This window comes from Leptodactylus fuscus, chromosome 4 (genome assembly GCF_031893055.1).
Source record: "Leptodactylus fuscus isolate aLepFus1 chromosome 4, aLepFus1.hap2, whole genome shotgun sequence".
Classification (NCBI taxonomy): Eukaryota; Metazoa; Chordata; class Amphibia; order Anura; family Leptodactylidae; genus Leptodactylus; species Leptodactylus fuscus.
In genome coordinates, this window is record NC_134268.1 from 93,366,570 (window position 1) to 93,391,509 (window position 24,940).

At 39.6% G+C, this 24,940-nt stretch overlaps 1 protein-coding gene across 2 annotated transcripts; it reads right to left on the minus strand.

Moving 5' to 3' along the window:
* Nucleotides 1–1,254: 1,254 nt before the first annotated feature.
* Nucleotides 1,255–23,364, minus strand: ADTRP (androgen dependent TFPI regulating protein). Of its 2 annotated transcripts, none has more exons than XM_075270861.1 (6): nt 23,167–23,364; nt 18,576–18,710; nt 15,551–15,652; nt 9,454–9,569; nt 4,298–4,449; nt 1,255–1,568 (listed from the first exon to the last, which is right to left on the minus strand). In XM_075270861.1, exons 1-6 carry the CDS (start codon nt 23,317–23,319, stop codon nt 1,537–1,539), a joined length of 690 nt encoding a protein of 229 aa, XP_075126962.1. In that variant the 5' UTR covers nt 23,320–23,364; the 3' UTR covers nt 1,255–1,536. The 2 variants fall into 2 exon arrangements, with proteins under 2 accessions (XP_075126962.1, XP_075126961.1); XM_075270860.1 differs by having other exon boundaries at nt 1,255–1,571.
* Nucleotides 23,365–24,940: the final 1,576 nt, after the last annotated feature.

Sequence of the window (24,940 nt, forward strand, 5' to 3'; positions counted from 1 at the left end):
GCAAAATCTTGCTTGTCTTCTGTATCAGTGTTTTTGAGAGTCCAGGCTCTCGCTATAGTTGATGTTTGAAGTATATATAAATGGTGTATACCTTGATTTATTATTTTATATTTGTTTTGTGTGTGAATGTAATATTGAATAGGAGTTTTAGATGCAAATATACATTTTAGTGCATATTTTCAAAAAATTATTTGTGTTTGTCACAAAGTTACGCGGCTATTGGCTATGGATAACCCATTGAGACACATATAATCTCTAGGTTTTCTCTAGGGGTGCACTTTCAATGGTGTATAATCCCTACATTTTATAGGATGATACTTTTTTTAATATTTCCAGCTTCAAACCAATTTTTTGTTCCTTCCAGTTCTGGTGATTTTCTGAAGATATGTGCATGCAGGTGTAAGCCATAGTGATATGAATGAACTCTGCACATGTTGAACTCTTATTTTAGGAGGTTTGGTGCATATAACCTTTTGCTTCGTTTCCACTTCTAGCAACTGATATACATTTATTTGCATTTTTTTTTTTTTATAAAACATTCACTTTAAATCAAAATTGCATGAAGGCACCTGTTCGTATAGAGTACCAAGTGGCACTGTGGCAATGCTGCATGTGTCTACTTTAAGGAAATATATAGGTATGATGGTAGCATGATTTTTTTAATTTTACAATTTAGATTTTATTTGTCCATTTCAAAACTGAGACCCTTGGCTGCATTTACATGGCCAAGTTTCTAACCTTGAAACTTGGTCTGTGTGTTGACCAGATTTACCAGATTGAACGGTATGCCTGAAGAGGAACCCCTAGCAATAAAGTTATCTATGATGCTTGGAATCCCTGCCTCCCAGAAACATACTGTTCCATCCAATTATAGTACAGGACAGTGGTATCATAGATAACTGAACTGCTAGCAGTCTTTCTCCTGGTATACTGTTCAGGATGGTAAATCTAGCCAATACATGGGCCATGTTTCACAGCTGAAACTTAATAGTGTTAATAGTGTGGGGTTAGACATGAATTTAACCCTTCTTTACTTACTTTCAGTACTTCATCACCACTTAACTCTTGCTTCAGACACCTTAGCAGAATCATAATGGATATATTTGAAAATACATCACTTTGAAATCCTTTATCGATTGAAAAAAAAAATTGCTCCAGCACAAGATGTGCACAAATGTAGCAGAAATGTGCGCTTACACAAGATTGTAGTTCATGTATAATTGACTAGTAATCTAGTATTATCCTGACTCTGCATCCTAAGAAAATATTGCCTCTGGTAAATGACTGGAGCCACACATGAAAATCTCCTTACTTAAGTACACTTGTATATGAGAATAATGAGTTCACAAAACACAATATACAGTAGTTTTCTATGGATGAAGATTTAGGCTTTGACTGTTTCTTTGTTCTTTAATAGACCAATTTCACATACTGTCAGTTATGACTGATGGCTACTGAACTATACATTACAGAAAAGGGATATGTTAACAGGACCGTTCTCTTCTCTCCCTGAAGGGTTCGGCTTATGAGGGAAGGTTACATTTTCACTTTCTTGTTTTGTATTTCACCTGCTTAGATGAGAAGAAAAAAAGATACTATTAATGTACATCTGTAGAATGACTTCAGCATCCCTCCCACTACACTCTATACAAAGGATGACAAGGACTAAGTAACAACCCACTGCTGCCATTGTTTGTAAGAAATGGGTCACAAACTCTGCTGAATAAATTCTTGACATATCTTTATAGCGATCTGACCCTGTTTTTTTCTATTATGAAGTTTAAAATCCTCTGTATTCACATATAAGCCCTTGTAGTGTTGACACATATTAGGGTATACTAGATAAGTGGCCAGCAAAACTGTATATACTGACATATAGCACACAGAGAACCAACCCCCAGAGAAACTACAGTTTTACTGCCCACTTGGCTATTAAACCCTAACTAAAGGAGCTTTAAACTTTAGAATAACAATGAATTTGGGTAAATAAAATACCAAATTGTTTAGGGTGAGAGTGGTACACTCATAGCACATGGACCCATAGTAGTATGAAATCCATGTAACCATGGGACCATGTTCTACTTTAGAGAATAATTGTCTCCAACAACCTTATGGTCCATCTTGTTGAAGGTACAGATCCAACACACACATATATGTTGTGTTGGGTCTGCTGCACTATTTTGTCTGGTAACGTGAGGGACAGCATGGGGAAAACCTGATGGACCCTATTATAGTCCTAGGGTCTGCTGGGCTCTGCTGGATGAATATGGGATTTCTTGTTTTTTATGGAACAGAAAAATTGAAATAGCAACATACAAAGCCTAAGGGTCGGTTCACATCTGTGCATGTATTCTGTCCGGTTAGAGTCCGCATGGAGACCCCCCGGACGGAATACAACCGCAATTGCAAGCGCTGTGCTGTAAAAGCACACGGACCCCATAGAATATAATGGGGTCCATGTGCTTGCCGCGCACTGCCCACAATGTGAATCAGGGGTTAGAATGTCAGCTGCCCCACAGCTTGTCACTATATGGTTGCTGTTGGATTAGCCTTCACATCATAGAATTATAGTAGTTACTGTATTTTTACACCAGCTTAAAATCTATGACAAGGAATTATGCACTACAAATAAACCTTAATTTAGTGTTTTTTATTAAAAAAAAAAAAAGTTTATAAAAAATGCTGGAGATTTCAAAATATTTACCAGTCAACTGTGTCACAGATTACAAAAAAAGAGAGTTAAGAATATGTTGATATAATGCTGTAAAAACATTGCAAAACTTATGAACAAAGAAGAATCTAATGTTACTTGTGCATTCTCATCCAGTGTCTTATTTGTGTCAATCAATCTCCATTAACCAAACATAAAATTCAGCTCAGCTTTTAAACATAATTCACATTGAAATTTATCTTTCAATTTCTGGTGGTTTACTTTTTCTGTTTAGGTTAATTTGACTCCTTCTCTGGATATCATTATTATTATTATTATTATTATTTATTTATTTATATATATAGCATCATTAATTCCATGGTGCTTTACATTATATTAATTCCATGGTGCTTTACATTTGAGGGTTTACATACAGTACACAAAATATACAAAACAAATACAATACTAACAATGGCTGACTGGCTCATATCCCAGTTCACATCCCATCTCATAACATAACTTGCGTTCTGTGCTACAGAGAGGTGGTCCTTAATGTACTCCCTTTAATATAAGGCCTTTGGTTAAAATCTGAAAATTAGACTACTGTTGTGTTTGAGATTAAAAATGTCATGTTTTTAACTTACTTTGGAACCATTTTATATTATTTGCTGTACTCAAATTTTTCTTATTGTAAAACATAACTGGAAAACTCAAGGAGTTTTAAAACATTTGACCAGTAATGTAATTTGCCCCAGCTTTGAAGTAAAAAGAAGTTAATGAATAATTTTCATGAATGATTTTCCTTAGGCCTCAACTGAGCAGATTTCCAAAATTATTTTGCAATTGCCATGATAAAAAGTCATGTATGACCCAAACACCTCTCAGGCTAAACCATAGAAATGGTTACTGTATCTCAGGGATAGGGAACCTTCGGCTCTCCTGCTGCTTTGAAACTACAACTCCCATCATTCTCCATTCACTTTCATGGGAGTTCCAAGAACAGCAGAGCAAGTTTGCATGCGGGGAGTTGTAGTTTTGCAACAGCTGGAGAGCCGTACGTTCCCTACCCCTGCTGTATCTGGTTGATGCTAGTTTACTGCATACTGTGAATAATATGACATACTTCATTCATTCAGCAAATTAGGACCAGACTCTCCAAAGAGAAGTACAGAGGCAGCGCTCACCCAAAAAGACTTTATTTGGTAACAGCACAACACGTTTCGAGCCAATCTTGCTCTTTCTCAAGTGCATATAGATAACCTTCCCACAGTGGATACTGGGTACCCAGTATCCACTGTGGGAAGGTTATCTATATGCACTTGAGAGAGAGCAAGATTGGCTCGAAACGCGTTGTGCTGTTACCAAATAAAGTCTTTTTGGGTGAGCGCTGCCTCTGTACTTCTCTTTGGAGAGTCTGGTCCTAATTTGCTGAATTCCTCACGTCTTCCTGACGGCCTTTTCAGCTGCTGCCCTCCTGAATGTTCCATTTGATTGTGCCTATAGGTTGTTGTGTTTCACACAACCTGCCAAGGTGAGAGGCCATCCTGTTTTCATCTTATATTTCCATTCCATTTATTGAAATTACTGCACTAGGGTCGGCTCGGCGCCCTGTCTTTCTTTTTATACTTCATTCATTGGAAAACTTACCCCATACTAGATAGTTGAGTGTTTCTCCAACAATATACACAGAGGCTGCCAATATGTGACTACTTAATAAAAATATCAGAAATCCCAGAGGGGAAAGTAACCCAAGAAATGGATAAACCCAGTTTCCATCAGCAAAGTAAATCCACATTATCCTGAAAGATATTAAATCAATGTATTAGTTATTGCTGAAAGAAATGTAAGTGTAAAATATGCTCAAATATAAGTGGGAACTTACTGTAGACAAATTGGGGCAAATTTACTAATAATATTTAAAAGTAAGTTTTTGACAATGCAAACTAAGACAAGACACTCTGTTAAATTTGTTGTATCTGTAGCCTGTATTGTCTAACTTTACATTTATTAGTTAGCTTTCTGTCAGACATAAAATTTTCTTCCACCCCACTTGGTGGACATGGAGAAGAAAGTGCAACAAAAACAAAGGGTTTTTTTTTAATACTGATATCCCATCCATGTAATACAGCTATATAAGGAGCACGGTATCCCCACAGAACAGATGTCAAAAGGGTACTCTTTTGACTTAACCCTTCCCGTTGGAGGCATTCTTTGATTTTCAATTTTCGTTGTTGACTTCCCACCTTACAAACCCCATAACTTTTTTAATTTTCCATTCAAAGAGCCATATGAGGGCTTAATGTTTGCAGGACAAATTGTTCCTCTCAATGGTACCATTTAATGTTCTGTAGAATATACTGGGAAGTTGGAAAAAAATTCAGAATGAGGTAGAATTGTAGAAAAAGGCGTTTGCTATGCAACAAAAATGACATGTCCCCTGTATTCTATGTTTTTGTACTGTATGATTCCGGGGAGAAATTTTTTTTATAGTTTTATTTACACTTTAACCCATTGCCAAAAATTCAAAACTTTGCCAAAATTTTTTTTTTAAAGTCGCCATATTGTGACACATCTGACATTTTTATATTTCCATGTACATGGATGCATAGAGCGTCTTTTTTTTGCAGGGTCAGGTGTAAGTTTTAGTTATATCATTTTGGGAAATATCTATGGTTTTGATCACTTTTGATTAAATTTTTTTTTCACAAAATGCAAAAACAGCGGTTTGGTACTTTAGTTATTTTTTTCCCTGCTATAGCATTCACCCTGTGACAAAAAATATTTTTATAATTTTGCAGATTGGGCACTTTCGGACACAGGGATTCCTAATATTTATGTGTTTCACAGTATTTAAGTATTTTAATATGTGTGCTAGGGAAAGGGGGTGATTTTAATTTTTTTTTAGTTTTTGTTGTTTTTTTTTTTTGCATAATGCAACTGTCAATAGGCTCCCATATGCAATGGCAACAGAAAGCTAGCCATGGATCTCGTTCTGGGTGTCAGTGACCCTAACCCAAATGGTGGCGTTCATGAGCTTCTTGGCAAATGGCACCTCGGTCAGCTTTGACAGAGGCTGACAATGATGCCAGGGGTTCTTAATGGCCACAATCAGTGAAGGCACTGATAACAGGCATAAGCGCTGAGTCTCTGCTGCTTCTGAGCATCCATCAAATTTACATAACTGTCGCAAAGGGCTTAAATAGTACATGAATTTTCATGAAAAGATGAAATATGTGCAGGATCTTGCTGGACTGCCTGTTCTGGGCCAGGGGTATAACTAGCAAAGACTGGGCACCATAGCAAACGTTTGACTTGGACCCCCCACATAGCATAGTGCCCCCTTCCCTGGTTTCGCCTTTACTGGCCCCACATGATTATGATTCCACATTTACACACAGTATAATCTCCCATAGTGGCCTCCATACCGTATAATGTCCCAAAGTGGCCTCCATATAGTATAAAGTCCCATAGTGGCCCCTCCACACAGTATAATGTCCCACAGTAGCCCATCCACACAATATAGTATTCCTTAGTGGTCCTTCACACAGTATAATGTCCCTAAGTAGCTCCTAGGGTGCTCGTTACAAATATTACTTTCAGGTTTGGCTGAACTGTAATTTTTGAATTCACCATCCAAAAATTTTATTATACTCTGTTGACTCTTTAGACCCCAGAGTATAATGAGCAGAGGCCTAGGAAGGATGATCAAAAATTTAAAAAAAAAAGTGTTACACACCTCACCTGGTTCCGGTCTGGGTTTTCGGGCCTCTTCAATGACATCACAGATGTCACAAGGGTTACGCTGGCACCATTATACATCGTGATGCAAAGACCAGCACCAAAGCTGAGGATAGGTCAGGAACACTGTTTTTATGCTTTGTCACTTCCCATGAACCTCCAGTCATTATACTCTGAGGGTCTGAAGAAACCCCAGAATATAATAGTAACAGTTTATTTTCGGATGTGTTCGATCTAACTGAAATCCCCAGCTGAACCTTGTGAAATAAATCTTGCAAGATTCACCCAAATACTTTAAGTGCAGCGGCCTTACTTCCATGCCCACGGCTTTTACCACTTCCCTTTTAACCTCCAGGAGGACCCGTGCTCTGCACTGAATAGCATCAGTGACATGATAAGGGTGCACATGGCCCCCTGGATGGCTGAAGGGGAAGCTGAATCGGCCCTGGGCAAGAACAGGACCAGTATATAAATAGCAGTCCAGCAGGTAAGGGCCCATTAAAAACAAAGTAAAAAAAAGCTTCGGGGGCACACCGGCCCCATAGCCTGTAGTTCTGCCACTGTCTTTGACTAATTGATTTTTCTTATTTTGGTCAAGTGGAAACACAATTCTTGTTTTTTTTTATTTTGACATAGTTGATTGTTACAGATGTAACAGTCACAGGTATATCCCTCACAGTTATCATATCACAGTAATATATTACTATAATTTTGTTTATTAGGAATTACCTAACAGGTTATTTCTTCTTGTGAAATCTTGCAGTTTTGTGCTGACAATAAAATCTAGATTATTAGACTTTATGGACTGCTCCAGACTGGATTTTAGTGTATACTGCGTCCTCAATTGTTCAGATGTGACATAAGGTCACCATATAATGGTAATTATATGGTGAATGGTTTTGACTTTACATTGCTGTCTTTAGGTAATTTTGGTCATTTTTGGGAATACATAAAAAGCAGAGAAACAACCTCAATTCCATGCCCAAAATAGGAAAGTTTAGTCTCTCCTGAACACAAAATTACAGCTATCATGTGTACTAGGAAATTGATCTGACACATAGAGAACTGATAGCAAAATAATGACTTTGTATAATCGGTCAGAGTAAGCATGAAATAGTAGCTGCTGTGTTTCAGATTGTAAGATATTATTTTTGCCATTTAGAAATATATGAACTGTCAGAAGTTTAAAAATACGAAAAACACTCTTTTTGTGCACATGGATTTCTACCTCTAAGCAAACAGGACAACAAAACAGATTGCAAAATACTTCCTTTAGCTTTCAGGATACTTCCCTTAAATGATCTTACTACAGTTTATTACAAACTAAGTTTTATTATATAAAGACGCAAATGGAGCAGCACTGAAAATCCAAGGTCAAGTGCAAAGCCTCTGAAGGAGCAATCTTTCCTCATCAAGCTGACAGAAAAAACGGCATTCCAAAAAAATATTAAAAAGTTGTTTTATTGAACCAATGGACAATCAATATTTTAATCTCCACAACGGAGATATTTTCAGATCATTAGAAACTATGTTTTATTATATTGCATATGCTATACCATAATACTGTAGTCTAAGGGTGTATTCACACGGAGTAACGTGCCGCGGCGTATACGATCCAGGCTCTCATTGAAATCAATGGGAGCGTATACGGCCCGCAAAATCTCACACGGCGTATACGTGCCACATCACGCGGCACTTTACTCCGTGTGAACTCACCCTAAGAGGACAATGAGAAGTTGAAACCCCCTAATCCACAGATGCAAATATTATGTCATATCATTCTTAGGCCAGGTTCACATCTGCACTGGACTCAGTCATTCAGGTTGACAGAACAGCTGGACAGCTAAACCAGTGGTTATTGTTCATCTGGACTGTGAAGCTTCGTCCAATCAATCTTGCTGCATTTGTTTAATCTGAGAAGAAAGTATATCCCGGTACACTTCAGAATTTTTTTTTTCACTGCCCCCGACTGATTTAAAAGTTAAAGGGATTGTCCGATTTTGTCTAGACAACCCCTTTAAGGAATATGGAGCATGCTACATTAATTTCATAAATGACATACAGCTTCTCAGCATTAGTATATCTTCTCACTGTGTGTATCTTGGCTTATAAAAGACATAATTCAGAACTGCCCTGCATTTCATGACAGATTCTATCATAAATATGGTACACACCATGTGCCAATATTGTAAATGTATTACCATATCTGTTTTCTTTACAAAATCCCCCACCCTACCTTTCTGCTGCGTGTGCATAGCCCATTTTACAATATGGATATGCATGACTAATCACTGTAATGTGAATGTGCAAGAAATCAGTCTGAATTTACAATGCAAATGCCTCTAACGTCAAGAAAACTTGCTAAACTGGTGATACAAGAGGTAGCTATTTACACAGGTAACACAGTGTACCAAGATGTAACATTCAAGAAACAAGGTAGACAGACAATGTACAAGAATGGAGAAATATCTTAGTGACACAATACATTAATCATAATGTCAGGGTCACTCAATAACATTGCTTGTATTATATTCTGTTGGGGACAACCATGCATGTTGCCATTTAATAGTTGAGGATTAGCATCTGTATAGGTCACATAGCTTTGAATAATCTCCATGTTGTAGATGGAAATACATCTTTTTGTACCGTGTTAGCCAGTGGATATGAAATATAAAAGAAAAAAAACTAACCTGAGGAAGGGATACCCCGAAAGTTTGTAATCTGTCATCATTATTAGTTAGCCATTAAAAAAGATATCAACTACTAAAGACTCTCAAGTTTTTTCCTTTTATATTTCATGTTGTAGTTATAAATAAATATATATATATATATATATATATATATATATATAAAGCTACATTTACGCTATGCATTATGTAAGCTATTATGATGTAAACGTGTTTCATTCCACAACAGATGTGTGATTCAGAAAACCTAGCAACTCCGTAGCATAAACTTATTTCAATGCTGTAGCTCCTTGCAAGTAAAGGATTTGGTACAAAACCTGCATACATAATACTTTGACTATTTATTGCTATTCCCACAAGCTGTTCCTGTTTACTTACCAGCTTATATATGATACTGAACAAATTCCCAAGAGGATGAGTCCCTTTCTCTTCGGAGGATAGTGATGTGGAGATGTTACAACTTCTAAGACTGCGATGGGAAACACAGCTGTGTGCTGAAAAACAAATAAGCTCACATTTCTATTGCATCAGATAACCTGATACTTTGTTACCTATTGCAGCATGTACAATGATATACAATGTCATTTATTATTTGGGGTCTTTTAAAATAATTCATACAAAATGATGGCGCTACAAATCAATAAGTATATATTCTTGTAATATGAGACTGGTTTTACAGGTTTTACAAAGCAAGGCATTCTCTAATAGCAGCCAACCTAATAACTAGTAGTCATGTGCTTGCTTCTGAAACGCCAAGTGATCAACTGTTACACCAAGGGAGGGGTAGTGTTATGTGCCAGTTATACAAATTTATTATATATATGGATCAGGAATTACATTATTGAGTGTCTCTTAGCTTAGAACAGAACCCCATCTATGATGATCATATGCCCACTGACACCTTAGGGGGCCCAGACGATACTCTGCTGCTTTTTTTTTTTTCTAATAGGCCATAGCTGCTATTTACTTACCAATCCCTGCTCCTGCCCACCTGCCACCACAGTGACCTCTGCCTCCACTTCACTTTCGGCCTCCAATAAGTCCTGTGCTCCACAACTCATCAGCGACTTTATACCATGGGGGCTTAATACCATGTGGCGGCCATAAAAAAGGTGTTATACCATCAGAGAGCAAGGAAGGGAGACCCCTGGAAGGCTGATGGAGAAGTGGAGGGGACCATGGGCAGGAGCAGGGATCTGTACGTTAATAGCTGCCATCACCTGCTGGAATCACTATGGGGAGTAATGCATGGGGCCTGCTTGGTTGTTTTTTTTTTTTTTTTGTTTTTTTTTAGGAAAAAGGGTATTCTTAGTTGTAAATACATGGCTTTCTACATGCCACCTTCAGAAAAGTCAAACAGTCGGAGATTTTTTACAACAAAGTGTGACCCATTTAAAGGCAGTTTTACAACTTTCATGGATCATCATTACCAATTGGGAAAGTACAGTATATGTACTTTTGAAAACATAAAAAGACATAAACTGAGCTGGACGGATAACTGCATGGCTACATGACAAACATTACCTGGGATTTTCAGTTTTGTGTAAACTGAACTGTTTTCAACAAAAAACACTATAATTCTCACACATTTTTTGGTGCACAGTCCAGCCAATATTCACTAGTTGTACTATAGAAAGCCACTACCTGGTGTATATCATGGAGATTCAACATGGACACCAAGCCCTTTGCTGGGTTCACCATTGTGTTCAGCTCTCCATTGTTAGCGTCCACATGGGGACCCGAAAGACAGAGGCAATTAATTTTCCCATGGGGCCGCATAAGAAATTGAAACTATTCTAGAGGGCCATGCACGCCATGGCAAATTTAGCTCCACCCACTTCTATGTTGACTCCGCCCATTCTCAATCATCTTTTCATGTGCCCCCACAAAGTATAATCCTCCTACAGTCACCTGTACATTATATGTCCCCACATTATAATGTTCCCTTCCAACTGCCCCACAGTATTAAGTCCCTCTCCTAGTGCTCTAGTTTAAACTGGTGGAAACTAGAGGGGGACATTAAACTCGGGCAGCTGGAAGTAACAATTAAACCATAGGGGAGCTGGAGGGTGACATTAAACTGGGGGCAACTAGAAGCAGACAGGTCCCCCTCCAGCTACCCGCACGGTTTAATGCCCCCTTCAGTTGTCCCCAGTTTATTGTCCCCCAGTTTAAGTGCCCCCTTCATCTACCCCCAGTTTCATGTTCCCTCCTCCATTTCTCTACCAGTTTCATATCCCCCTTCATCTGCCCCATTTCATGTCCCCTCTCCATCTCTCCCCCAGTTTCATGTCCCCCCTCCATCTCTGCCCCAGTATAACATTCCCCCTCCATCTCTGCCCCCAGTATAACATTCTCCTTACATATCTTCCCCCAGTATAACATTCCCCTTCCATCTCTGCCTCTAGGTTACTGAGACACAGACACACACACTCTTTACCCTGCATCTCACATCCCCCCTCCCCTCTCAGTACCTTAGGACACACACCACACGTCTCCATCTTCTTGCACTGTCCTGCCGGCACTAAGACACTGCAACTGCATTTTCCTGTTCCAATGTCCTGCCGACACTGTTGCCCCTATTTGCACTTTTTTTTTGTGTGTAAATAGAGCCTTTTTGAGGTCTTTATCTGCCCTGCATTAGCACCTTTTATTCCAGATGTTATGCTGCCCTAACCACATTTTCCTTTTGTTGAAAAAAAAAAAGGGACATGGCCTACATGGAGATCCTTTTCATACTGTATTTATGACTTGTGCCTTTCTAAAAAGGGTGCAAATACACTCTAGTATATGGGTGGCATAAAAGAGCCTGTCAGATCAGAAAGCATTCAAACGGGGCAAGTGCGCTATTTTTTAGCAAGAAAGGGGCAGTGCACATGGCTTATAAAGGCGAATCTAAACTAAGGGTCGGTTCACACTAGCGTATGTATTCCGTCTAGTTAGAGTCCGCATGGAGTCCTCCGGACAGAATACAATCGCAATTTCAAGCGCCGTGCTGTAAAAGCACGCGGACCCCATACACTATAATGGAGTCTGTGTGCTTGCTGCACACTGCCTGCATGGACCACCAGTGTGTATGGAGGAATCTGTGAAAATGGACAAAAAAAACACATGACCTATATTTTGATGGTCCGTGCTCAATCCACTCTTGGCTTTGGCTAAAAAAAAAACACATCAAAATCTGCTTTTCCACAACGTGGGCCCTTAGCCTTAGACTGACTGGCCGTTTTACATCTGAGGGGGGCCTGTTTGCACAGGTGAAAATAGGACATGACCTTTTTTTGATGGTCCTCTAAAACAGTCTGAGGAAAAATGTCTTTTTTGCCCAAAATAGTCATTTGCAATTAAATTTTTCAGGAGCAGAATAGAAAATGAAAGCATCACTGCAATTGGTAGTTATGGGCAACTAAGACAATTTTGTGTTTAGACAGTTTTAACCCCTTCTCCTACATTGCAAGCTATATCCAAAAAACACTGCAGGAAAAACCGTGGTGGAAACATAGCGCGTTTTTTCCCGCAGCACTTTTCACAGAAAGTCCACAGAGTTTTTCTGGATCTGGCACAGTCTGGAGTGACTTGGTTGCAGCTCAGTCTGGTCAGGGGCCTAACTCATTCTCTCTTCTTCCTCACTCTGTTAAGGCTAAAAGAAGACCCCTCCTTTCCAGAAAGAACTTCACGGTCGTACCAAACTCTGAGCCATCACATACAGTGGTACAATCCATTTGAGGGGGAAAACATTACATGTAATCTATAAACAAATTGCAATAAGCACAGTATATACAATATAAATTATTCACACTTTTCAGTACTCCCAGTGTGATGCTGCAAACCTGAACAGTTAGTCCTTTACTACTGTCAGTGTATCCTGGCAGTCTCTTTTGATTTGTTCTGCAGCATCAGAGCAGTACTGACAGTTCTCTAGTCAGGGGTCAGGAAGAAAAAAAAAAGGGGGTCTCGCCACTGCCAGTACCCACCATTTGTGCTGTTGCACATCTTATTCAATAGAATTCATAATGGGAGGATAAATGCCATTAACTTGAAGGTCCTGGGCCCCCATGATAAATACTATTAACTTGCATCTGTGACAGTGCAAATGTCAATCCACCACACCACCAATGGGTCCACCAGTTAATCCATCAGGGTCTTCCTCCATTGTTAGTATAGAGGCAGGGCTGAAGTGGGCAATCCCATGCTCATCTAGCATCATGTTTCCTGTTAGTCTTCTTCTCCTCCACATCAACATAACGCTCATGCGTAGTGTCATACGTGGTGACTGGACAAGATCCCATTTAAAAAGCATACCAAAGAAAAAATATGAAAAAAAAATAACAATTATACTTACCATCCCTCACCTTTCCTGGGTCTGGGCTTGGCGTGTCCCTTGTAACTGCTAAGGTCACATCACAGACTTTAGTAGTGACCCTGGACACATGACGTCACCATAAGCCTGGAAGAGCCCCCGGAACGAGATGAGGACACATCAAGGTGGCCCAGAAGAGGTGAGGGAAGGTGAGTATTGTTGTTTGTTATTTTGCTACACCTTCCATGGGCCTCCATCTTTGCTCTTTCACTTGCTGATTATTCACATCCCTCAATGACTGTACTTTATGTGCCGCTTACACAGTAGCACTTATTCACTTGAATAGATTTCTCTAAATGTCACAATATAGAGCTATAGCTGTAGAAAATGTACTCTCATTTGTCTTAGTGATAGATATTTATTTTAAAGATAGACACAAGCACTCTCCATTAAAATGTAAAATCCAGGATTTGTGGTAGTGTTTATCTAGTGTGGAGGAATTAAAGAGATGGAAGTTAAAATTACATGTGCATTTAGATGTAACTTCTAGCTTTACTTCACCACTTTAATTTAAAGAACATCCATTTTTCACAATGCATCCTACAATATCTGCACTTTTGTTAAATTATGAACCACAGCATCAGTACACCCTCAATAATTCTATGTATATGTCATCTGACCTAGTTTTGGACAATCTGTTAAAATGGACAATCAAAGACTCATTTTTAGTGAATTTAATTCTGATTTTCACTGTCGTGTGAATGTAGGCTACCCCATTAAATCCACCCCCATTTATTCTAATGCGAAGGGCTACTATAACAATCTGATATGAGCATATATGGGATATATTGACATTTTATCAGATTCCCCATATCAACGATATGTCCTAGATAAAAATAAAAATAAAAAAGAAACAGTAACGCTTTTATCCTCGGAATGTGTTTGGTGTTACAGCTCTGCTTTAGGCTATATTCAGGATACCAAATCCATTTCAAATATGTTGTATCTGTTCTGAGTCCGCCTGTCTATTTTTGATGTCTGAGCAGCATCCATTTTGCATCACTTTTTAATGGACTTTAAAAATGGCTATATTTCATTGATATTTTTTTCACCAACCAAATGACCCATTTTTAACCCCTTCTTACTTCCATACTATTACGTCATGTATATAAATCTGCACTATCCAGAAATAAATGTATTTATGTTATACAGCGAACGGCGTAAAAATATTTACCACAATGTCAAATTAATGTATTTTGGCCACCTCAAAAATATTAATAAAATATAATCAATAAAAGTAAGCAAAAGGTCATACACACCAAAAAGTGGTACCGTTAAAAACTACGACTTGCCCCACAAATAAAGAGCCCTTATATGTCTCCATCAACTAAACAATAATAAAGTTATAGGCATCAGAATACAGGGACCCCAAGAAAATAATTTTAGAAAAATGACATTTTATTAGTAAATGCAGTAATACTGTAACATCTCTGTCTGTTCGGGCCTCTGCGCCACCCTCAGCTCGCATGCTGCGGCGCAGGAGGCGCGTGCAGTTTGACAATCTGCTTAAGGTTTTTAGTTGCACTGTGTGAACACGGCTCTAGTCCTTAATTGGATTTGCACCACACCCGTCTTCTGCCAAGGTTGCCTCTGTTCATTAAGTGGTTAATCTGTCTTGCCTGTGATTGACAGCTTTTTCTTCCTGTCAGGTTCTGGGCGGGTTTTTCCTTCCCTATTTAGTCTTGGCTCACAGTCACGCTGGTGCCGGTTATTGCCTCTAGCTTTCTGGTATCTCTTGCTGTTATTTACTTGTATGCTAATCCTTGACCTCTGGCTTTCCTACTGACTATTCTCTTGACTCCGATTTGGCACTGCATCGCTCTCTTGTTACCGAACCCTGGCTACCTGACCTCCCTTTGTTGTTGTACGTCTTGTCTGCGTTTTGTGTTTCACGTATTCAGGGAGGGATTGTCGTCGTGGTTGTCGCCTATTACCTAGGATAGGATCTGGCAATAGGAAGGGCAAGCGGGGGGCTTCAGTTTAGGGCTCACTGTCCCTTGTGCCCCTCCCTCCAGGGTTCACCAGCAGCTTCTGGGGAATTATCATCTGGCTATTCCCTAACAAATACATAACAAAACCGAAAAGCGTAAAATTTGCTGAATGTTTCTGACTTACCACAGCATGATTAAGCCATTGTGGAATGACCTTATCTAGACCCTCAGGGTACACCAATTGTCTGTCATAAGAATACAAAGCCCAGAAGGACAGAAACACAAACTATAACATAAGAGAAATATTGAATGAGATTACAACAGTAATATTTCAACAACCTATTCATTTATAATACATCATGAAAAAAATGAATATATACAGTCCTATGAAAAAGTTTGGGCACCCCTATTAATATTAATCATTTTTAGTTCTAAATATTTTGGTATTTGCAACAGCCATTTCAGTTTGATATATCTAATAACTGATGGACACAGTAATATTTCAGGATTGAAATGAGGTTTATTGTACTAACAGAAAATGTGCAATATGCATTAAACCAAAATTTGACCGGTGCAAAAGTATGGGCACCTCAACAGAAAAGTGACATTAATATTTAGTAGATCCTCCTTTTGCAAAGATAACAGACTCTAGTCGCTTCCTGTAGCTTTTAATCAGTTCCTGGATCCTGGATAAAGGTATTTTGGACAAACAATTCAAGTTCAGTTAAGTTAGATGGTCGCCGAGCATGGACAGCCCGCTTCAAATCATCCCACAGATGTTCAATGATATTCAGGTCTGGGGACTGGGATGGCCATTCCAGAACATTGTAATTGTTCCTCTGCATGAATGCCTGAGGATTTGGAGCGGTGTTTTGGATCATTGTCTTGCTGAAATATCCATCCCCGGCGTAACTTCAACTTCGTCACTGATTCTTGAACATTATTCTCAAGAATCTGCTGATACTGAGTGGAATCCATGCGACTCTCAACTTTAACAAGATTCCCGATGCCGGCATTGGTCACACAGCCCCAAAGCATGATGGAACCTCCACCAAATTTTACAGTGGGTAGCATGTGTTTTTCTTGGAATGCTGTTTCTTTTTGGACGCCATGCATAACGCCTTTTTTTATAACCAAACAACTCAATTTTTGTTTCCAAAATGAAGCTGCCTTGTCCAAATGTGCTTTTTCATACCTCAGGCAACTCTATTTGTGGCGTACGTGCAGAAACGGCTTCTTTCTCATCACTCTCCCATACAGCTTCTCCTTGTGCAAAGTGCGCTGTATAGTTGACCGATGCACAGTGACACCATCTGCAGCAAGATGATGCTGCAGCTCTTTGGAGGTGGTCTGTGGATTGTCCTTGACTGTTCTCACCATTCTTCTTCTCTGCCTTTCTGATATTTTTCTTGGCTTGCCACTTCTGGACTTAACAAGAACTGTCCCTGTGGTCTTCCATTTCCTTACTATGTTCCTCACAGTGGAAACTGACAGGTTAAATCTCTGAGACAACGTTTTGTATCCTTCCCCTGAACAACTATGTTGAACAGTCTTTGTTTTCAGATCATTTGAGAGCGGGCTGTCCATGTTCGGCGACCATCAAACTTAACTGAACTTGAATTGTTTTGTAGAAAGAAATGGTCCAAAATACCTTCATCCAGGATCCAGGAACTGATTAAAAGCTACAGGAAGCGACTAGAGGCTGTTATCTTTGCAAAAGGAGGATGTACTAAATATTAATGTCACTTTTCTGTTGAGGTGCCCATATTTTTGCACCGGTCAAATTTTGGTTTAATGCATATTGCGCATTTTCTGTTAGTACAATAAACCTCATTTCAATCCTGAAATATTACTGTGTCCATCAGTTATTAGATATATCAAACTGAAATGGCTGTTGCAAACACCAAAATATTTAGAACTAAAAATGATTAAGATTAATAGGGGTGCCCAAACTTTTTCATAGGACTGTATATAGTTTACCGTAGAGCAGTGGTCGCCAACTGTAGGCTACTTAGCTGATACAACACTACAACCTACAGCAGGAACTGACAGAGGAATCTGAGAATTTTAGTCCTCAACACTTGAAGAATATTGTGTGTAGACCCCAAACTTGTAGTTTTTCTTTATGTAATATTCAATGCCATGTAAATAGTGAAAAGGTTACATTACCAGGGTCCCTTCGAACAGCTGATCAGCAGAGGTCCCAGGTGTAAGACTTCCACTGATCTCTTACTGATGATCTATCCTTTGGATGAGTCAACAATAGCGAGGAGCTGGAATCCCATTAAAGGGGTCACCTACTATTTAAAAAAAATGATGGCCTACTACTAAGATAAGTCATCAATTTTAGATTGGCAAAAATCTGACTGGACTGTCATGACTACCCCCAGATCAGCTGTTTCCCAGACCGTGTACCTCACACAGGCATAGAGGGGGCGGATTATGGCGCGTAATCCACGTCATAATCCGCCCCCTCACAATGGTGGTCTATGGAGACCGCCAGGCTACTTTTTTCGAAGCAGGCTGCCCTTTCTTCAGGCGGATTCCATGGCTCGCTGACCCGCGGTGTCCGCCTCTTGGCAGCAACCTCCAGCCTAGGCCCATTCATTTGAGCCTACTCCAGAGGGGGAAGCTGTGACTGTCACAAGCTGCGACAGTCGTGGCAGGAGGATTTTGACCCAAGAGAGACGCATCACTCTCAGTGCCAAAATTCGCCTCACCCCCCCCCCGTGTGAACTTAACTCACCATTTGCTTGAGTGACAGTTGTGGATACTAAAGCTGTTTAACTCTCAAATCTATAGGACACCGCTGCAGCACCCATAACTGCTGCTATTAAGAACATGCTGTAGGGATGGGGTAGGGGTCCCTGTTCATAGTTTGCATCAGAGCCCACAGAACTTTAGTTATACTATACGCCATTTATACACGTCTGCTCTATCTGAATGCGCCCGGCACTGGATTGCCATATAGCACAATTAATATATTCTAGCTTTACACAATGCTAGCATTCGTATGCTCCTTTCTTGTTGTGTTACTGGAAAACTTCAGCAGTAATCCATACCTTTAAGTATGAGGCCTTAAACAAGAAGCTCTCAGTGACAAATGAAGATATCAATATGGTAGCACTACTACTACATTATGACTGACACTGATGGCAGTCCCAGGAGGAGATCGTTTTACACATTATATTTTATAGGAATGAACTTACGGTTGCTGCTGGAAAAGCCAGAACGGAGAAGAGAAGGTCTCTGCAATATATAATACACTTTACTAACTTAATCCCTCTGATTGGAAGAAGCAGATCCGTCAGAAAAGTGACAGCATAGAATAAAGTCTGCAAAACCTATAAAAAATGAATATTTTACACTAGTAGCGTATATGATAAAGCATTGTGGAAATTTACAATTCCTTATACAATATACAATTGGAAGTACTTTATATCGTAAAACACCATTATGTTATTTTGTGTATATACTTTATTAGACAGTTTGGTATTTTCACAAATGAGTAGGACTGAGTTGCAGAACGGTGCGGATTCTAACCTTTAGGGGACTGTCTGCACTTTTAATTTCTTAACCCTTTCACCATGTATGGTCATTAGTGAATTAATGCTTGGTGATTTTTTTTCATATTTTCCATCTTGGCCTTCAAAAAATCATAACCTATTTTTATGTTGACAGGATTATGTAAGGGCTTATTCTTTGTGTGATGAGTTATACTTTCATTTGACATTTTTCATTTCATTTTTGGTTTATATAATGTTTTGATTAGTTTTTATTAACATTTTTGTGGGGTCTGTATGGAAAAACCTACAACGCTATTATTATATTGTGCATTTTATTTTTACGGCTTTCACTCTGCATTAAAAATGGCACAGCATTACAACAATACCATATTTATGTTGTTTTTATTATGTTTTATGTAATTTTTCCAAAATGAACAATATGCCTGGGTCACCATATTCAGATGTCTACAATTTTTTCTTGTTTTGTTAATGGAGCTATCAGGGGGCTCTTTATTTGTTGGGTAAGGTGAAGTTTTTATTGGTACAAACTTTTGGCATTTTATATGCACATGGCAATACCTAACATGTTTGTTTTTTCTTTATTTTCCTCACATTACACATTTTTTATTATGTTTATTGTGCATTTTTTATGTAAATAATGTTTTATTGAATTTTTAAAATGACAACAATGAACATATATATCGTTAATAACAATAAGTTTGGCAATACAGACACAGATAAAAAATTCAAAAGTGTTTGTAAATAACAACTGCAGATTGAGCAATGAAAGACACAACATGAAATAGAACGTGGGGAAGGAAAGGGAAAGACAATGAGTGCTAGGGGTAGGAGTCAAAGGGTCTGAAAAGATAAATATCCTAATCAACCAGGGGGTTCCAACAGGTGCGCCCAGGTGGGGTCCTTTGAGAAGGTATACCATGGCGACCACATAGAGCTGAACTTCTGGTGAGTGTGAAGTTCAAAGTGGGAGAGTTCCTCCATACAGGCTACTTGAGAAACTTTCAGTAGAAAGTGAGATACTGTGGGAGGGGATTCGGATGCCCAGTATAAGGGGATCAAGGACTTAGCAATACATAGAAGTTGAAGCCAGAGTTGCTTGGGAGACTTAGGGGGAAAGGAGGGCCATGAATTCAAAAATATGTCAACTGGGCTCAGGGGTTCGGAGAGTCCACAAATCTGGTTCAGAACCCACTGAACGAGTGACCAGTAGGGGGATATCTTTTCGCATTCCCACCATATATGCAAATAGGAGCCTGCGGCCTTATGGCAGCGCCAACACAAAGGGGAGGCCTCAGGATAGAACTTATGGATTACAATGAGCGTTTTATATCACCTGGTGATCAATTTAAAGCACGATTCTTGCAAGTGTACACATCTAGAAGAACCCATGGAGTGTTTGAGGACAAAGGATCTTTCTTCAGGGGTGAGGGACATTTTAAGTTCTGCCTCCCATCTTTGCATATATGAGGGAAGCTTGGTGCCCAGGTCATGCAGAAGGTTGGCGTAAAGAGTAGACAGAGGTCTTGACGTACTTTGCTTCTGGAGTAGAAGCTGCTCTAGCCATGAAATAGTGTGAGTGTGAGATTCCCACCTCAGCGCTCCCAGGTATAGTGCCTTAATAGATTGATAGGTTAGAAAGTTATTCTGGAAGGAGAGGGGGTGTTGTGTGAACTCAGGGTAAGAAGGGAAAGCCCCATCAATTAGTAAGGAGTCATAAAGTAGCTGCCCAACATGTTTTGGCACAATTGGAGCAGAGTCCAAAAACTTTGATTCCTTTAGGATCAAGTCTTGAATGGACATGAGAGGGGAGAGTCCTGGCGGTATAGAAAGTAGTCGCCACACTCACTGCCATGAGTCATAGACTGCTGATGTTAATACATTAGAAGCGAGGACTTGCTTAGCCATGTGGCGGGGGAGCCATAATATTGCTGTAAGGGGGAAATCTATAGTGGCTTTCTCTAATGACACATGCAGCTTCGGATTCCCCCTCTGGAAACAGTCAAGGGTCCTCGCAAGTTGTGCTGCATGATATGTTTTGATATCTGGTAGTCCCATACCACCCAACTTCCTAGGTCTGGTAAAAGTGTGGAACGCCACCAGGGGTGAACCTGCCCATTTCGCCGCCCGAAGTGAACGACAGAAAGCCGCCCCCCCCTCGGGGAGGAGGGGGTGTGGCGGAGCGGAGGGGGTGGGGTTTAGAGAAGGGGGCGGGGCTTAGCACCGTTCGCAGGCAGAGAGCAGGCACGGAGAAGACCTGCTCTCTGCCTGAGCGTGAGGGGAGGCTGCTGGAGCAGCGCTGCTCCAGTGGCTTCCCCAATCCACCGCTCCGTGCTAAGCCAGTCCAGGACAGCTTGTCCTGGACTGGCTTAGGTAAGAAAAAATGCCGCCCTCCCTGGGGCCCTGGCATAGTGCCGCCTGAATCGGTCGCTTCAGGTCGCCTCATGGGAGGTGCGGCGCTGAACGCCACTCTAGGGCATGAGTTATGCCAGACAAACTTCGAAAACAATTTGCATAGGGAGGAGAAGAAAGCTAAGGGAAGAGGGATAGGGAGAGTTTGAAATAGGTAAAATATTTTGGGCAGGACCATCATTTCTAGTAAATTTGTTCTACCTGTCTATGAAAAATATATTTTTTAAACTATTAAAAGATTTTGTTTTTTTACACTTCCTTTTTTAATTTATAAAAAAAATTTTAAGTTTTTTTTCCTGTCCCATAAGGAGACTTGAACCTATTATCTCCTGATCTCCAGGGCACATAGTATCCTTATGTGAAATAGGGGCAGGTTTTGGAAATTGCAGCATGTATGTGCTGCAGTTTTAACCACAAAGTGGGCATGGGATTCACATGAATCCCATCCACTTTGCCTATACTGTATAACTCTGTGATTCTGACGTTTCTGTATATATATATAAATATATATATATATATATATATATATATATATATATATATATATTAAGGCCTAGTTCACATCTCTGTTTAGTATTCTATTCGGGGAGTCCGCTTGGGGACCCCCGGAACTGAATACCGAACACATTAAAGCGGTGAGCAATGACACCACACGGACCCCATAGAGTATAATGGGGTCCGTGTGTGTTCTGCGCAGTGTCCGCACAAGTCACATGGAGAAAAAAGTACTTCATGAACTACTTTTCTCTCTGCATAATTCGTGTGGACACTGTGCGGAAAACACACGGAGCCCATTATAATCTATAGGGTCCTTGTGCTTTAATTGCCTTTTAATGCGTTCGGTATTCCATTTGGGGGGTCCACAGTCAAACTCCCAGAACGGAATACCGAACGCAGATGTGAACCAGATCTAACACTATACATGTAAAATAGGACAGAGCAAAGCAAATTCTGCAAACATGCCACAAACCAGAAAAAAGGTAATGAAATATTTTCTTTCATTCTACATAAAAATACTACAAAAGTTTTTAAAGGAAATTTCTGAATGCAGATGTCCAAATGACTGAACCTCCTGTGGGAAATTTACACATGAAAAATTTTGGCTAGTAATGAATAGAGAAGGCTAAACTATAAAGCATTTACATTAAACGAGTAAGAAAATTGTGTTTACAAGAAGCTGCTTTCCTAGGTGATACTCTTTACAGGAACACTACATCCTCTATGTTAATATATAAGGATACTATATGATCAGCAATTTCCTGATATTATAAGTCACTCCCTTAACAAGCAATTTTTTTCAGGTTATAGGGGAGAGCAGTGGCAGGGACATAAGTGGTGGCTCCTGCTCTGTCTCCATTTACTGAATATTCTATTGTACGTTGTTGCTATATTTTAAGAAGTATATTTTACGTAGCAGCCTATAATGTAATGGTTTACTAGAATGCTTGAGTAATCCATGTAAGACTAGAAACACATGTGTAACGTGGCGCTGATTCTGGCACTATAACTCGCGTAATAATCAGCGCTGTAAAACAGTATCCCAGTATCCCAACACATTGAAATCAATGGTAAGTTTTTTGATTTCAATGTGTTCCGCACATTAAACGGAACCCATTGAAGTCAATGGGATTCTGTTTTGCAGCGCTGATTCTTACGCGAGTTATTGTACCAGAATCAGCGCCGGTTTACTCCGTGTAAAAGCTCCCTTAATGCTCTAACTTGAGCCATACAATGAAGTAGCCTTAACACCTGTGATTGGCTAAAAATGCACAAAAAACTGCATGTGTAAATACAGCTTGATATAGACACAAGTAGTACATTTATGTTGGATATATAAGCATTTTGAATGTAATGTAATACTTACCACATTAAGGACTGTTAAATATTTCCACTGCCCACCATACAAGAAAACTCCAGCCGGCTGTTCTGTTGTACTGACTGTTAAAAGAGAGTATGCGAGGAAAAAGTACCAGATAAAAACAGAACAATGGTACAAAAGAAGAGCAGCAGTGGCCATGATCCAGTAACCTATTAAAGAGGTCTAGTGACTACTCTACAGCTGTCCCTTCTTGCTGTACTGAAGGCTACTGAGCTTCTGATTAAAATTCGGCTTTGGAACAAATTGTTTCGCCTGTGTTGCACCCCAGAAAGTTTCCTTCAATCTGAGCATTTTAAAGCTTCATGGAAGATTAGAAAAGATTAAAGTTACATAAATCATCAGAGACAAATGAGATCTTTGTTTGGATTCTGTTACGTTAAAAGGAGCAAAGATCTTTCTTAGAATTTCTCTCTTAGAGATTTTACATTTTGTTGAATAAGTTGTTATTTAAAACAGTTCATTCATTTACAGTTTCACAATCTTCCTCCTCCATGCTCCGTGTAGAGTAAGTGAATGTTCACACTGTAGGCTGCCATTTAAAAAAAATTCTAAAAAAAACTGTACATAATGAAAAATAAATGGTGCTTTAGCTGTATTTTCAGCCATGTAATGTATATTAAGAATCTTATAAACTACGGTAATAACAAAAGTAATACTCACCTTAGGGAGCCTTCACACAATGTAACGCTGCGCTCATTCTGATCGTAAAAACACATTCAGAATGAGCGCGTAAAAAGCAGCGCATAATACATTGAAAGCATAGGGAAAAAAGCCTCCCATTGATTTCAATGGGGAGTGCACGTATGCCGGCTCTCATTCAAGTCAATGGGAGCTGCTTTTTACGCGCTCATTCTGAACGTGTTTTTATGATCAGAATGAGCGCAGCGTTACATCGTGTGAAGGCTCCCTTACAGATCCCTTGCAGCAATGACTTCACTGGTGTTGCCAGGTTGCTGCTGCGACAGTGACTTGTGGTAGTGGTAACATATCTATATCAGGGCAACAACATTAGGGTACCTAGACTGGCAGGGTATTGGAAAGTATCAGAACCGAAGCAGCGAAAAACAGTCAAGCAAGTAATACTACTTTCATTACTTTACAACCTCCTAAGCTTTTCTTAAGCTACATGACTGTATCACCTTGGTAATTTTCACTACATTCTCAATTTTGCTTCTTGTCAGAGAAAGATGGGCCCATCCGCAGAGGTTTCAAGGTTTCTTTTTTTTTTTTTTTTTTTTTTTTTTTTTTTAAATTGTAATTTTTATTGAGGTTTTAAACATGTATAACAATACAAACAAAGATCAAGGCAAGTAAAAGCCAAGACCATGAGGGAATGGCTAAACTGCCAGACCCCAAAGAGAGTAAAACCAAAAATGGCATACAATATAGCATCGAAATAACAGAAAGGGGGAGGACAACAGACAGACAGAAACAAGAGGAAGGGGGGGGAGGAAATAGGGAAGAAGGTCCTAGATGAAAGGCCACGTAGCGCACAGTGAGCATCCCAGGGAGACCATATAGATTGGAAGTTGTCCAGGGTGTTATTAAAGCTAGCAGTTAGAAACTCGAGATTCCTCACATCCTTGATACGAGCCAGAAGTTCAGTGCCCGAGGGAGGGTTCCCGCTCCTCCAATGTCTGGCAATAAGGGTTTTTGCAGCCATACAAAGGTATAGGAGGAGTCTGGAAGTCTTGCTACCTAGGTGTCTGGGAGGGAGGTTCAGTAGATACAGGAGGGGATCTAAAGGGACCCCCTGTAT